Consider the following 12,921-nt stretch of genomic DNA (forward strand, 5'->3'; position numbering starts at 1 on the left):
ACAGTGATGTGGGTAAAGGAGGTCCCTGGTGTCAAGCACCTATCTGTTTTATTTGCTCAGACGGCATGGTCTGCTAGACCAGAAACTGGTCTAGAAAGTTTTTCAATGCTCTTGAACATTTTTTTGCAAAGATTTGTGATACTAAGAGCCAGAAGACCCCTTGCTCAGGTAAAGGTTTCATATACTATGGAAATGAGTGTCTACCCTCTTCCCTTTTATGAATGAGTAGTTGAAGCAAACATGGTGTACCCCTGGCATAATGCTCACCTTCAGTGTGGCCACATTATCCACAATATAAACACAGCCAATGCCTCTGGTGGGCCCCTTCCCCTAAATATGCTCTGCCTCCTCTCCTTCTTCTGAAAGTAAGTATTGCCAGGTGGTTAGCTGGGCCTTGAGCCTTATCCAGTATTATGAGTTGAAACGTGTCCCCACAAAACTCATGAATTGAAGTCTTAACTCTAAACACCTCAGAATGTGATCAAATTTAGATATAAGGTCATTACAAATGTAATTACTTATGTAAAGATAATGTTATATTGGAGTAAGGTGGACCCCTAGTCTTATATGACTAGTGTCCTTATAAAAGGAAAATTTGTACACAGACATGCACACAAGGAGCAGGCCATGTGAAGATAAAGGCAGGGATTGCAGTGATAGAGCAGACACCATAGAACACCAAATATTTCCAATAAACCACCAGAAATTAGGAAAGAGGCATGGAACGGATCTTTTCTTCAGAGCTCTCAGAAGGAAACAACTCATTAACACTTTTTATCTTGGACCTCTAGCCTCCAGAATTGTGAGACCATCAATTTCTGTTGCTTAAGCTACCCAGTCTGTTGTACTTTGTTACAGCACCCCAGCAACAAATATATCAGACACTGATGGTTAGTTAGGCTCTCTGGATCTGAAATCTTGGGCGTAATAGAAGAAAGCAGGTCACCTCATTGGGGATAACCAGTGACCAGGTCATGCTCACAGTGCCTGACCATTGGTCTACTCTTCCTTAGATGCTGCAGAGCAGTGCACCTAGAATCTTAGTCTCCTAACCTTTGAATGAAGCACTTCAGCATTTCAAGTAGAATCTTTTCCAAAAGAAGACCAAAACAAACAAACAAACAAACAAACAAACAAAGTACTGAGCATATTCAATGATTACTTAATGTGGTCTTCATAAAATAAAGGGATAAATTATTCAGATTGTCTGTCTTTTAGGGCTCAAAACCTTTTAGTCATTGACTTTTAAAATGAATATATTTATTACTTTTGAGGTCTCACAGGGAGAGGGAACTCTCAATTAATCTTTTGCCAAAAGTTCTCTAAAATGGAGGGTAGGGCACAAGTTCAGTTTGTAGTTCAAAACTTCTCATTCAATACCAAATGCTTCACCTACAGCCCTCCATCTGCCCACCTATTAGCCTCCAACTCAGTGCCCTAATATATTTATTCAGTAAGTAGCTGTAAAAAACCAACTATGTGCCAACTATTATGGTAGGTACTGGGAACTGGCATGAGGGACCAAAACTCTGGTTATGCCACTGCCCTGAAAGTCAGATAATACAAAAGTTGGAGCATTCTGGGGAAAACTTACATTGTTTAATGCTCAATGAATTCAATTCAGCTTAAAAGTTGCTTAAACATGGCATCACCTGGCAAAGCAACTTTGAAATTTAGCAAAAAATAAAATAAAATTATCAAATAGTATAACCATTGTGACAAGAGTTTTATTTCCCCCCAGGCCAGAGAAAGACCTGGGCACAATGTCTTGCTATATCAACCTACAAAAAAAGTTAAAAAATGGTAGCTGGCAGACAAAAACATCTTGAGAAAAGGAAACTACAGACTAATATCCCTTATGAATATAAATGCAAAAATTCTTAACAAAATGCTAGTAGACTGAATCCAGCAATATATTAAAGGGATTATATACCTTGACCAAGTGAAATTTACTCCAGGAATGTAAAGGTGGTTCAACATATGAAAATTAATCAATCAATGTGATACACGACATTAGTAGATTGAAGGTGATAAAAACAAATATATATATCTCTCAATTAATGAAGCAAAAGCATTTGACAAAATCCAACACCTTTCATGATAAAAATACTCAAAACACTATAAATAAAAGGGAACTTCCTTAACTTGATAAAGAGCATCTATAAAAACCCAACAGTGAACATCATTGTAATTGTAAAAAGCTGAAAACTTCCAAGATCAGGAACAAGACCAGAATGTTCACTTTTATCACTTCTGTTTAATATTACACTAGAAATTCTAGCCAGAACAATTGAGCAAGAAAAAAAATAGTAAAAGGTATCCAAACTGGGGAAAAAGAAGTAAAATTATCTCCATTCACATATAGAACATCCTCAAGAATCTGCAAAAAGAGAGATATTTAAGGTAATAAACAAATTCAGCAAAGTTGCAGGATGCAAGATCAACACACAAAAATTAGTGATGTTTCTATGCATTAGCAATGAATGATCTGAAATGAAAGTAAGAAAAGAATTTTATTTATAATAATCTAGAAGAGTAAAATACCCAAGAATAAATTTAATCGAGTAGGCGAAAGACTTCTACACTCAAACTACAAACATTGCTGAAAGAAATTAAAGAAGATCTAAATAAATGGAGAAGATTCTGCATTTATGGTTTCAATATTAAGATGGCAAGATTTAAAATTACGATGGCCGATAGTCCCCAAAGAGATCTACAGATTTGATGCAAACACTATCAAAATCCCAAAGGCCTTTTTTTTAAACAAATGTGAAAAAACTGATCTTACAATACATATGGAATTGCAAGGGACGCTAAATAGCCCAGTCAGTCTTAAGAAAGAATGAGGTTAAAGGATTCACACATCCTAATTTCAAAATTTACTGCAAAGCTACAATAATAACACTGTGTTTTTGGTATAATGATAGATATAGATTAATGGAACAGAATTTAGAGTCCAGAAAGAAATCCATACATGTATAGTCAATTTTACAAGGGTGCTAAGACCATTCAATGGGGAAAAATAATCCCTTTAAAAAATGGTGTTGGGACAACTAGTATGTAAACAAATATCTGTGTATCCACATACACATGTGTATTCATGTAAACACATTTAAACGATGAAGTTGGGCTCTCCCTTCACAGCATATGCAAAAAATTAACTCAAAACATATAAAGACCTAAATGTAAGAACTACAACTATAGAAGTCTTAGAAGAAAGCATAGAGATAAATCTTACTGACCTTGGATCTGGCAATATAGCCTTAGAAATGATACTAAGAGAATAAGCAATAAAAGAAAAAATAGATAAATTGGACTTTACCGAAGTTAAACACTTTTGTGCAATAAAGAACACTATCAAGAAAGTGAAAAGACAGCCTACAGAATGGGAGAAAATATTTGCGGGTCATATATCTAATAAGGTCCTATATCCAGAATATATAAAGATGGTTACAACTCAACAACAAAAAGACAAACAACCCAATTTAAAAAGGGGGAAAAGGACTTGAATATACATTTCTCCAAAGAAGATAGCAAATGGCCAACATGTACATGAAAAGATACTCAGCGTCATTAGTCATTAGGGAAATACAAATCAAAATCTCAATGAGATACCTAGGATAGTTACTAATTAAAGAAAAAAGCAGGAAACAATGTGTTGCAGAAGATGTAGAGAAATTGGAACCTTCATATATTGCTGGTGGGAATGTAAAATGGAGTAGTCACTGTGGAAAACAGTTTGGCTGTTACTCAATAACTTAAACATAGAATCACTATATGACCCACTCCTAGGTACATAGCCAAAAGAAATGAAAACATGTGTTCAAATAAAAGGAATGCCATAGATGTTCATAGCAGCACTGTTCATATTAGTCAAAGGGCAGAAACAGCACAAAAATCCATTAACAGATAAACAAAATGTGATATACTGATACAATGGAATATTATTCAGCCATAGAAAGAATTGCAGTACTGACACATACTACAACATGGATGAACCTTGAGAATATAATGCTAAGTAGAAGAAACCAGAACCACATATTGTATGATTTCATTTATAGAAAATGTCCAGAATAGGCAAATACATAGAGACAAAAAAAAAACAGATTAGTGATTGCTAGGGTCTGGGGGAGGGGCAAATGAGGAGTGACTTGCTTAATGAGTACAGGGTTTCCTTTTGGGATAATAAAAATGTTCTGGAACTAAAGAATGGTGATGGCCATATACTACTGTGAATGTACTAAATGCCACTGAATTATATACTTTAAAATGATTAAAATGGTGAATTTTATGTTATGTCAATTTTCTCAGTACAAATAAAATGGCACCTGGCATTCCTGGGGCTGTAACATAGCCATTTAAATGAGGTTTACGATAAGTTTTTCCTAATGTGGAAAACACTTATATCATGTTAGATGAGAAAAGCAAGGTGCCATATTTTTCATACAGTATGACTTCAGCCACGTAGAAACAAACAAAACCTGTGCATAGAAAAAAAAAAAGAAATCTACCAAAATGTTAATGGTGGTTGTCTCTGAGTGCTGGGACTCTGGCTGACTTTGTTCTTACCTTTTCACTTTTTAGTACTTTCATTTTCCTTCTAAAATACATATACAGTATCACTTTTATAAAGAAAAAAACACTTGTTTTTTAAAGTGAGGAAAACAAAAAAATGTAATTTAAAATAAAAGGAAGCAAGATAGAGGTAAAGAGACATAGAGGAGACAAATCAAGAGAGAACATGCTTCAGGAGAGCAATCATGTAATTTGGACTTAAAAATGACCAGGGAACAGATGGCAGCATCCCAGCAGACATCTGCAATGGATAGTTAAATTATATGCAAAGACACAAGTGGCCTTTAAAGCAGACCCTGGAGAGGCCCAGCAGAGAATACAGCTTGCCTGACTAAACAGAAGGGTAAAGCCCCTAGACTGCTTCATCACAGCCTGGCCTCCTTCAAGCCCTACTGGGGGCTTGGAGGCTGTAGTAGGGCTCAGCACAAATGTGCTTGCATGTGTGAGGGTCCAAAAGAGGTTGTCAGAGAAAAAAGAGGCTTCCAAGAATGACATTGGCATTTACTTGGAGCTTCACAGTCTATAAACATTCTCACATACATAACCTAAACATTAGTTATATTGCATCGTCTTTCTTAATGGACCTGTGAGTAGGTAATTATTATTCCCATCTTACCACGGAGGAACGAGACACAGAGAAGAGATGTGAGTTTATTTAACATTTATATAGTGCTCACTATATGCCAGACATGCCCTAAAAGCTCTTGCATGTAGTAATTTCTTATGTTCATGCAGCTAGTAAGGGGCAGAACTAGGGCTCAAATCTGACTTTTTGAACCCTACTACACCATGCTTCTGCTCATATCTAAGCAGAACTTACAGATATGCCTGCAGAATCTCAAATATAGCCACAAGTGGTTATATCTATCTATCTATCTATCTATCTATCTATCTATCTATCTACTATCTATCTATCTATCTATCTATCTATCTATCTACTATCTATCTATCTATCTATCTATCTATCTATCATCTATCTATCCATCCATTTATATCTATTTTTCTGAATATAAATGTAACACATGATTGTATAAAAATGCAAATATTGCTGAAATAAGTAACATAGAAAACAAAAATCCCCCTAAATCCCACACCTAAAGGTATTCATTCTTAACTGTTTCATGTGTGTTCCTCCAGATTTTTTCTATATGTATGCTAATATACATATTTTCTCTTATTTTTAAAAATAAGATAATACTATATCTACACTTATGTAACCCTCATTTACATGATATGAAGCCTTGAAAATCTCTCCATGACTATATAGATCTACCTTGTTTGTTTTAATATTCTGTTGTATAGAGGTAACGATTGCTTAACTAGTCACTTATTGTTAGAACATAGAGATTTTCATATTTTCTCAATTATAAACAATGCTGCAATAAATATTCTTGTTCTTGCACCTTTGTATACATGTACATTTGTTTAGATTAATAGAAATGGAATTGCTGAGTTGAAAGCATATACACAATTATACAAAATTAAAATCGTAATAGATGTTGGAAAATTACCCTTCAAAAAAAAAGAGAGACTATATTAATTGGTACTCCCACCAGGAGTGTATCAAAGTGACTTGTTTCCCCACAGGTCCATCAAAACTTGGTATTCTGTCGAAAATGTCATTTTAAAAGGCAAATATGGTGTCTTTTTTATAATTTTAACTTGCATTTGAAAATAATGAGAAGCCATATTTTTATATTTCTGATTTAGTAAGTTGCTTATTCATGTCTTTTGGCAACTGGTTTTATGCTAGTATATTGCAGAGAGGAGAGGCCCTTGTAGACCACATAAGATTATGGTACATTCTCTTTTAAGGGACAAATAAGCCCTGGAGATTTATGGTCATCATAAAACTCATTCTTAAATGTTGTACTTGACATCATTTTGGAGGGCTGAACAGAAACGCAATGTTGACATAATCAAAACTTGGGTTTCACTGTGATTATTGCTTTGTGGGATTAACTCCTGATTTTTTAGCCGCACGAAAGATAATATAATCATATAAGCCAGGGATAGAAATAGGATTTGTTTATGCACCATGGGCAGTTCATAAATAGCTCCCTGGCAGGTGGATAGCTTGAGTTCTGGCACATAGGGGTGTGTGTGTGTGTGTGTGTGTGTGTGTGTGTGTGTGTGTGTGTGTGTGCGCGCGCGCGTGCATGTGCATGCGTGCGTGTGGACGTACGCTGATGAATGTGTGTGTACGTAGGTACGTCCTTGTTTGCTTTTAGAAGATGTTCACTGGGGGAATAGAGGGAGAGAATAATGTAGGGCTAGAGAATATCTAGAAGCTTTCATTTGGAGACATCTCCCAGAAGCAGAGAAGTAGTTATTTCCTGCCAGCCTCTATAGTGTGCTGTTAATGTCTGTCAGTTTTAGAGTGGTGATCTAATTCAGAGAGAGGTTGGAATTCCGTTTTGCCACAAGCTTTTTTTTTTGGTTTGTTTTAGGCTGTGCAGGGACTGGAATGGAATTAAGTTGATGTTCAGCAATCATGTGATATTTGCCTAATAGCCTGGGGTATGAGGTTTGTAACGGTGAGAGTATCATGATTTGTCAATGGCTTCCTATAAAACAAAGGGCATACTCAATTTAAATTTTCATAGATATTGCCAAATTGTCCACCAAAAAACTGTACCAATGTCCTTCAGCAGTATTTTGAGAGGACTTTGCATACATCATCTCAATCTTCGAACAATCTTGTAGGGTCGGTAGGTAGGGGTATTATCTGGCATAGACTATAATATGAATGTTGGCCCCTAGAGTTGTGCATACATACAACACTATGGACTTGAATCCCCATTTTACTGAAGGAAACATTGAAGCATCAAATGGTTAAGTTACTCGCTCAAATTATACAGGTGATGAGTGTCAGAGCTAGGATTCCAACCCAGGCTGTATGACTTCAGAGTCGATGACAACCTGGTTCATGGCTGTCTAGAGTGTCTTAAAGCTGCTGCAGCCCCCTCTGGGGAGATAGAAGGAGGATATCAGGATATACTCAGAGAAGTTCCATTCCTCCCATTTCTGAGTGCAAACAGAAGTCCTGGCACTTTAATATTGTCCAGCCGGTCATCCTTCAGACCCCTTTCAGTGCCTTCAGTGAGAAGCAGTCTTCAGAGACAGAGTAAATTGGGTAATTTGGCTCAGAAAAAAGCATTGGAGAAATAAATTGTTGTTGCACTGTGACTATAATAAGGCAGTTAGGTAGATGGAAATAGTTGTCTTGTGATTATATGACTGGGGATTATGTGCAGCAAATTTTAAGTCCAAGCTGCCTTTTCCTTTGTCTTCCTCCACCCCACTAGCCACACACTTCTAAGTGCCTTCGCAAACTGTCCAGCTTGTGTGTGCTCTAAGAACGCTAATCTAATGTTTTATATCATCCCAGGCAAAATATAGTTAGGAATAAACTCTTCTACCAAAAAGTCACATACCAATGTCAAATAGAGATGGTTTTTGTATATCTACTATTCAGCTTATATGCACAAGTATTGACTCATGATAGTATTATATAATCTGGATTTGACTATATGGCTAAAGAAGATGACAAAATTGATTTTTTTGTTACTGAAATTTTATTTGCTTTCTCTTCCCCCTTCCCAAAATTTGACAGAGGCACTTTCACTAAAAGGAAAAAGGCTGGATTTTTATGGAAGAGCTGACACATATGTAAGCCTGATGAGTACCATTCCAGAACTCAGGCAATTCACAGCATGCATTGACCTGGTATTCGTGGATGACAAATCAAGTGATTGGATGGCTTTCTCCTATATTACTAATAACACCTTCCTGGGCAGAGAAGGTGTTATTAGTAATATAGTAATAGACCTTGGACTTTCAGGAGATCATCAGCAGCTAATACTATACAACTTGGGCAAGATCTTTTATATCCCTTACCACCTCACCCCATTTCAAAGGCATACAGTATGCTTGATGTGGAATGGTGTGAAGGGTAGATTAGAGCTCTTTCTAAATAAAGAAAGGATACTGGTAATGATGGATCAACCACAAAACCTGACACCTAATGGGACTTTGGTTCTAGGACATTTTCTCAAGAACAGAGATAGCCAGGTCAAAAGCGTAGTGCCTTGCTTCACTGGCAGCTTGTACTACTTTCAACTCTGGGACCACATCCTGGAAAATGAGCAGTTTATGAAGTGTTTGGCTGGAAATGTAGTTGGTTGGGAAGAAGATATTTGGCTCGTCAACAAGATCATTCCAACTGTTGACATGAGACTGTGCTTCTGTGAGTAATTTATGAATTGTTCTCCTTAGCAAAGGTAGCACTGATGAAGTACTCTTTTGCTCACCACTGCAACAACCCACTCTTAGGCCAAGGCTCTGTCTTCCTCAGAGGGGCCAAGGTTGCCACAGTTTTATCATCTACTCTTTAATGTGGAGCAAATACTGATTTATTTTGTATTTTATTTTGATGTGATTTAAAACTTTGCAAGAATAGGACATAGAACTTCTATGTATTCTTTACTCAGATTCACCAACTGTTACATTTTCCTTATATGTTTTATGATTCTCATTCTCTCTCACTTTCTCTTTCTCTTTTACCCTTCCTAACTAAACACACACACACGCATGCACACACGCATGCACATTATCTGTTTCTTAATGATTGGAGAGTAAGCTGCAGGCATAATGCCTCATTACCCCTAAATATTACCCCTAAATTTCTTAGTGTATATTTCCTAAGAACAAGGACATTCTCTTACATAACCACAGTACAATGGTCAAAATCAGGAAACTTAATATTGATATAATACTAATACCTAACTCATAGTCCATATTCAAATTTAGCCAAGTATCCTAATAATTTCCTTTATAGCTATTTTTTGCTTAGTCCAAGATCCAGTTCAGGATCACACATTGAATTTAGTTATCATGTCTCATTAGAGTCTAATCTGGAACAGAACCTTAGACTTTCCTTGTCTTTCTTGATGTCAATTTGTCCCATTACTAGTGATAATAACTTTGATCATTCAATTCTGATGATGATTGCTAGATTCTCCCACTGTAAAGTTACTATTTTTTCATTTGTAATTACTAAGTAATTTCTAAGAAGATATTTGGAGGCTATGTAAATATCCCATCTTATTAAATTTCACCCAGTAGTTTTCTGCCTGTTAAAGATTCTTGCCTCAATCACTTATTACTAGGATGGCTGCAAAATGATGATTTTTAAAATTCTGTTTACTACATTTATTAGTATTCTATTGGAAAGAAGAGTATTCTCTTCTTCCACATTTATTTATTTATTTTTTCAGTTGTTTATGTGTTTGTATCAGCATGAACTCATGGGTTCTTACTTTATTCAACGGGTTACAGTCTGTTGCTATCATTTATTTCAATGTTCAAATTGACCCAGATTTGCCCAGTGGAAGTTTTTAAATTTGGCTCTTGTGTCCTTTTGACATGTTCCCATTATTTTTTGAGTACTTCTTTACTTTCTAGCACAACAAGATGTTACAGCATATATTGCACTTTCTTTGCTCAACCATTTTACCAAAGACCCCTGGTTCCTTCTAGTGGGGAATGGTATTTATAAATCAATTCATTTTTCTTCGGGGAGCAATGATGATGTTGGAGAACTGTTTGGAATGGAGTTTGTGTAAGAAAACTGGATTTTTGGAATTACACATGTATTTGTCCCCTTTGCAGTTTTGAGGAGGAAATATCAGATTGTTTTCTCTGTACAACCCCACCGTCCCCTCAAATTCAATCTTTTCTATCTTCAGTGGCAATAGTCCTAAAGCATGGGTAAAGTGAGTAGTAACAACATCAAGAAGAGATTTTTTTTTCATTTCCTGAAACGATCACTTATTCTTTGGGGAGTATTATTTACTGTTTTTATAAATTTGGCATGGGGGTTTAGTGAGAGAATGGGGGTTAGATCCATGCCTAATAAGGCTCTCACAGACTATGGAGATATATTTTCACCAAAGGTCTGCATGCTTTTTGAGTTAATTGCAGAGGCACATTCCAGGGGGTTTCTGTGTTTCTTTAAGATCAGAATAAGCAAAGGAACAGGACACCTATTCCTTTGAGCTACTACGTGAAGGTATTTATTTCTTCTCTTCTCTTAAGCCTTGAAAATAAAAAGAGAATAGTCCTAGCTGGCTTCGATTACAAAACTGAGCTAGGGACTAGTGGGTTAAGACTGACAACTCACCCAAAGCAGTTTAAAGTAAATTTATATTTTTTTAAAAAAAGTGTTGAACTTATTTATCTATCAATTATAGTTGACATTCAATATTATATTAGTTTCAGGTATATAGCATAGTGGTTAGACATTTAAGCAATTTACAAAGTATCCCCTCAATTAGTCTAATACCCACCTGGCAACATACATAGTTATTACAATATTACTGACTATATTTCCTGTGCTGTACTTTATATCCCTGTGACTATTTTGTAACTACCAGTTTGTACTTTTTAATCCCTTCACCTTTTTCACCCAGTCCCCAAGCCTGCTCCAATCCTACAACCATCAGTTTGTTGTCTGTTTCTGTGAGTCTGTTCTTGTTTTGTTTGTTCATTCGTTTTGTTCTTTGGATTCCACATATAAGTGAAATCATATGATATTTGTCTTTCTCTATTGGAATTATTTCACTTAGCATAATACTCTCTAGGTCCATATATATTGTTGCAAATGACAATCTTTCATTCTTTTTTTTATAGCCGAGTAATATTCCATTGTATATATATACCACTTCTCTATCCAATAATCTATTGGTGGGCACTTAGGTTGCTTCCATGTCTTTTTTTTAAAAAGTTTTGAACTTATTTATCTATCAATTATAGTTGACATTCAATATTATATTCGTTTCAGGTATATAGCATAGTGGTTAGACATTTATGCAATTTACAAAATATCCCCCAATCAGTCTAATACCAACCTGGCAACATACATAGTTATTACAATATTACTGACTGTATTTCCTGTGCTGTATTTTATATCCCTGTGACTATTTTGTAACTACCAGTTTGGAATTTCTTTGGATAAATACCCTGAAGTGGAATTGCTGAGTGATAATGCAGTTCTATTTTAAATTTTTTGAGGAACCTCCAAACTGTTTTCCATAGTGGCTGCACCAATTTGCAATCCCATCAACAGTGCACGAAGGTTCTTTTTCTCCACTAATTGATTTATTGATGATGGCCACTCTGAGAGGTGTGAGGTGATATCTAATTGTGGTTTAATTTGCATTTCTCTGACTAATAGTGACCTTGAGCATCTTTTCATATGCTTATTTACCATATATATGTCCTCTTTGGACATAGACCACCTTCTTACACTATATACGATAATAAACTCAAAATGGATTAAAGACTTAAATGTAAGACCAAAAATCATAAAACTCCTAGAAGAAAACATAGGCTGTAAATTCTTTGACATTGCTCTTAGTAATATTGTTCCTGATATATCTCCTCAGACAAGGGAAACAAAAGAAAAAGTTAACATATGAGACCACATCAAACTAAAAAGCTTTTGCACAGCAAAAAAAAAATTCAATGAAATGAAAAGACAGCTCACTAATTGGGAGAAGATATTCACCAATGATATATTTAATAAGAGGTTAATATCCAAAGTTTATAAAGAACTCATTTAACTTAACACACACACACACACACACACACACACACACACACACAACCTAACAATCCAATTTAAAAATGGGCAGAGGACCTAAATAGACATTCCTCCAAAGAGGACATAAAGATGGTGAATAGACATATGAAAAGAGGATTATAAACTAAAATTCCTCTCTAGGTATGTTGAACATAATTTCCTAATCTCAGCTCAGACATATGATCCAACAAAGATTTATTCTGATTTTGTGAATGTCTGAAGATGAAAAGTTTTCCTAAAGGAATGCAGATTAAATAACTCTTAGTTATACATCTGAGAACTCCCCTCTTTGAAAAGAATGAAATAACATGAATTGAGTTTATCCTGGGAAGTCTATACTATGTCAAAACATACCATCCCATATCTGCGGAACTATTGATTTGTTAAAATATATTAATTGCTTTAATTACTTTATGAACTCAACATTCTTAAAGTGTGTAGAGATTGATTACATAGTTTATGTATTTTCTAAGGCCTTTGGCCCACTATTAAGCCTTCTATCTAATTATCAGCTCTGAAAAGAAAGGTTTCATGGGAATGCGCTCTATCAGCTAAAAGGCAACTTGGTTTTGCCCTTGTAAATCAATTCTCTGTGCTATCCTCATTTTTCATCACAACAGATAAGCAGGAGCTGTTTGTAGTTCACTCAAAACTCCTTATTTGTATTCTTTTGCACAGGGTGACATTCTTCTACAGATTCA

General features: G+C 35.5%; 1 protein-coding gene across 1 annotated transcript in view; it reads left to right on the forward strand.

Annotated features, from left to right (window-relative positions):
* Positions 1-240: 240 nt before the first annotated feature.
* ADGRG4 (adhesion G protein-coupled receptor G4) overlaps positions 241-12,921 on the forward strand; it is an 81,924-nt gene continuing 69,243 nt past the window's right edge. Inside the window, exons 1-2 of the mRNA XM_016127491.2 lie at positions 241-316; positions 8,192-8,824. Coding sequence (XP_015982977.2) covers positions 241-316; positions 8,192-8,824 — 709 coding nt within the window. The remainder of the gene's footprint in view (positions 317-8,191; positions 8,825-12,921) is intronic.

The sequence above is a fragment of the Rousettus aegyptiacus genome, unplaced genomic scaffold (genome assembly GCF_014176215.1).
Source record: "Rousettus aegyptiacus isolate mRouAeg1 unplaced genomic scaffold, mRouAeg1.p scaffold_m13_p_9, whole genome shotgun sequence".
Classification (NCBI taxonomy): Eukaryota; Metazoa; Chordata; class Mammalia; order Chiroptera; family Pteropodidae; genus Rousettus; species Rousettus aegyptiacus.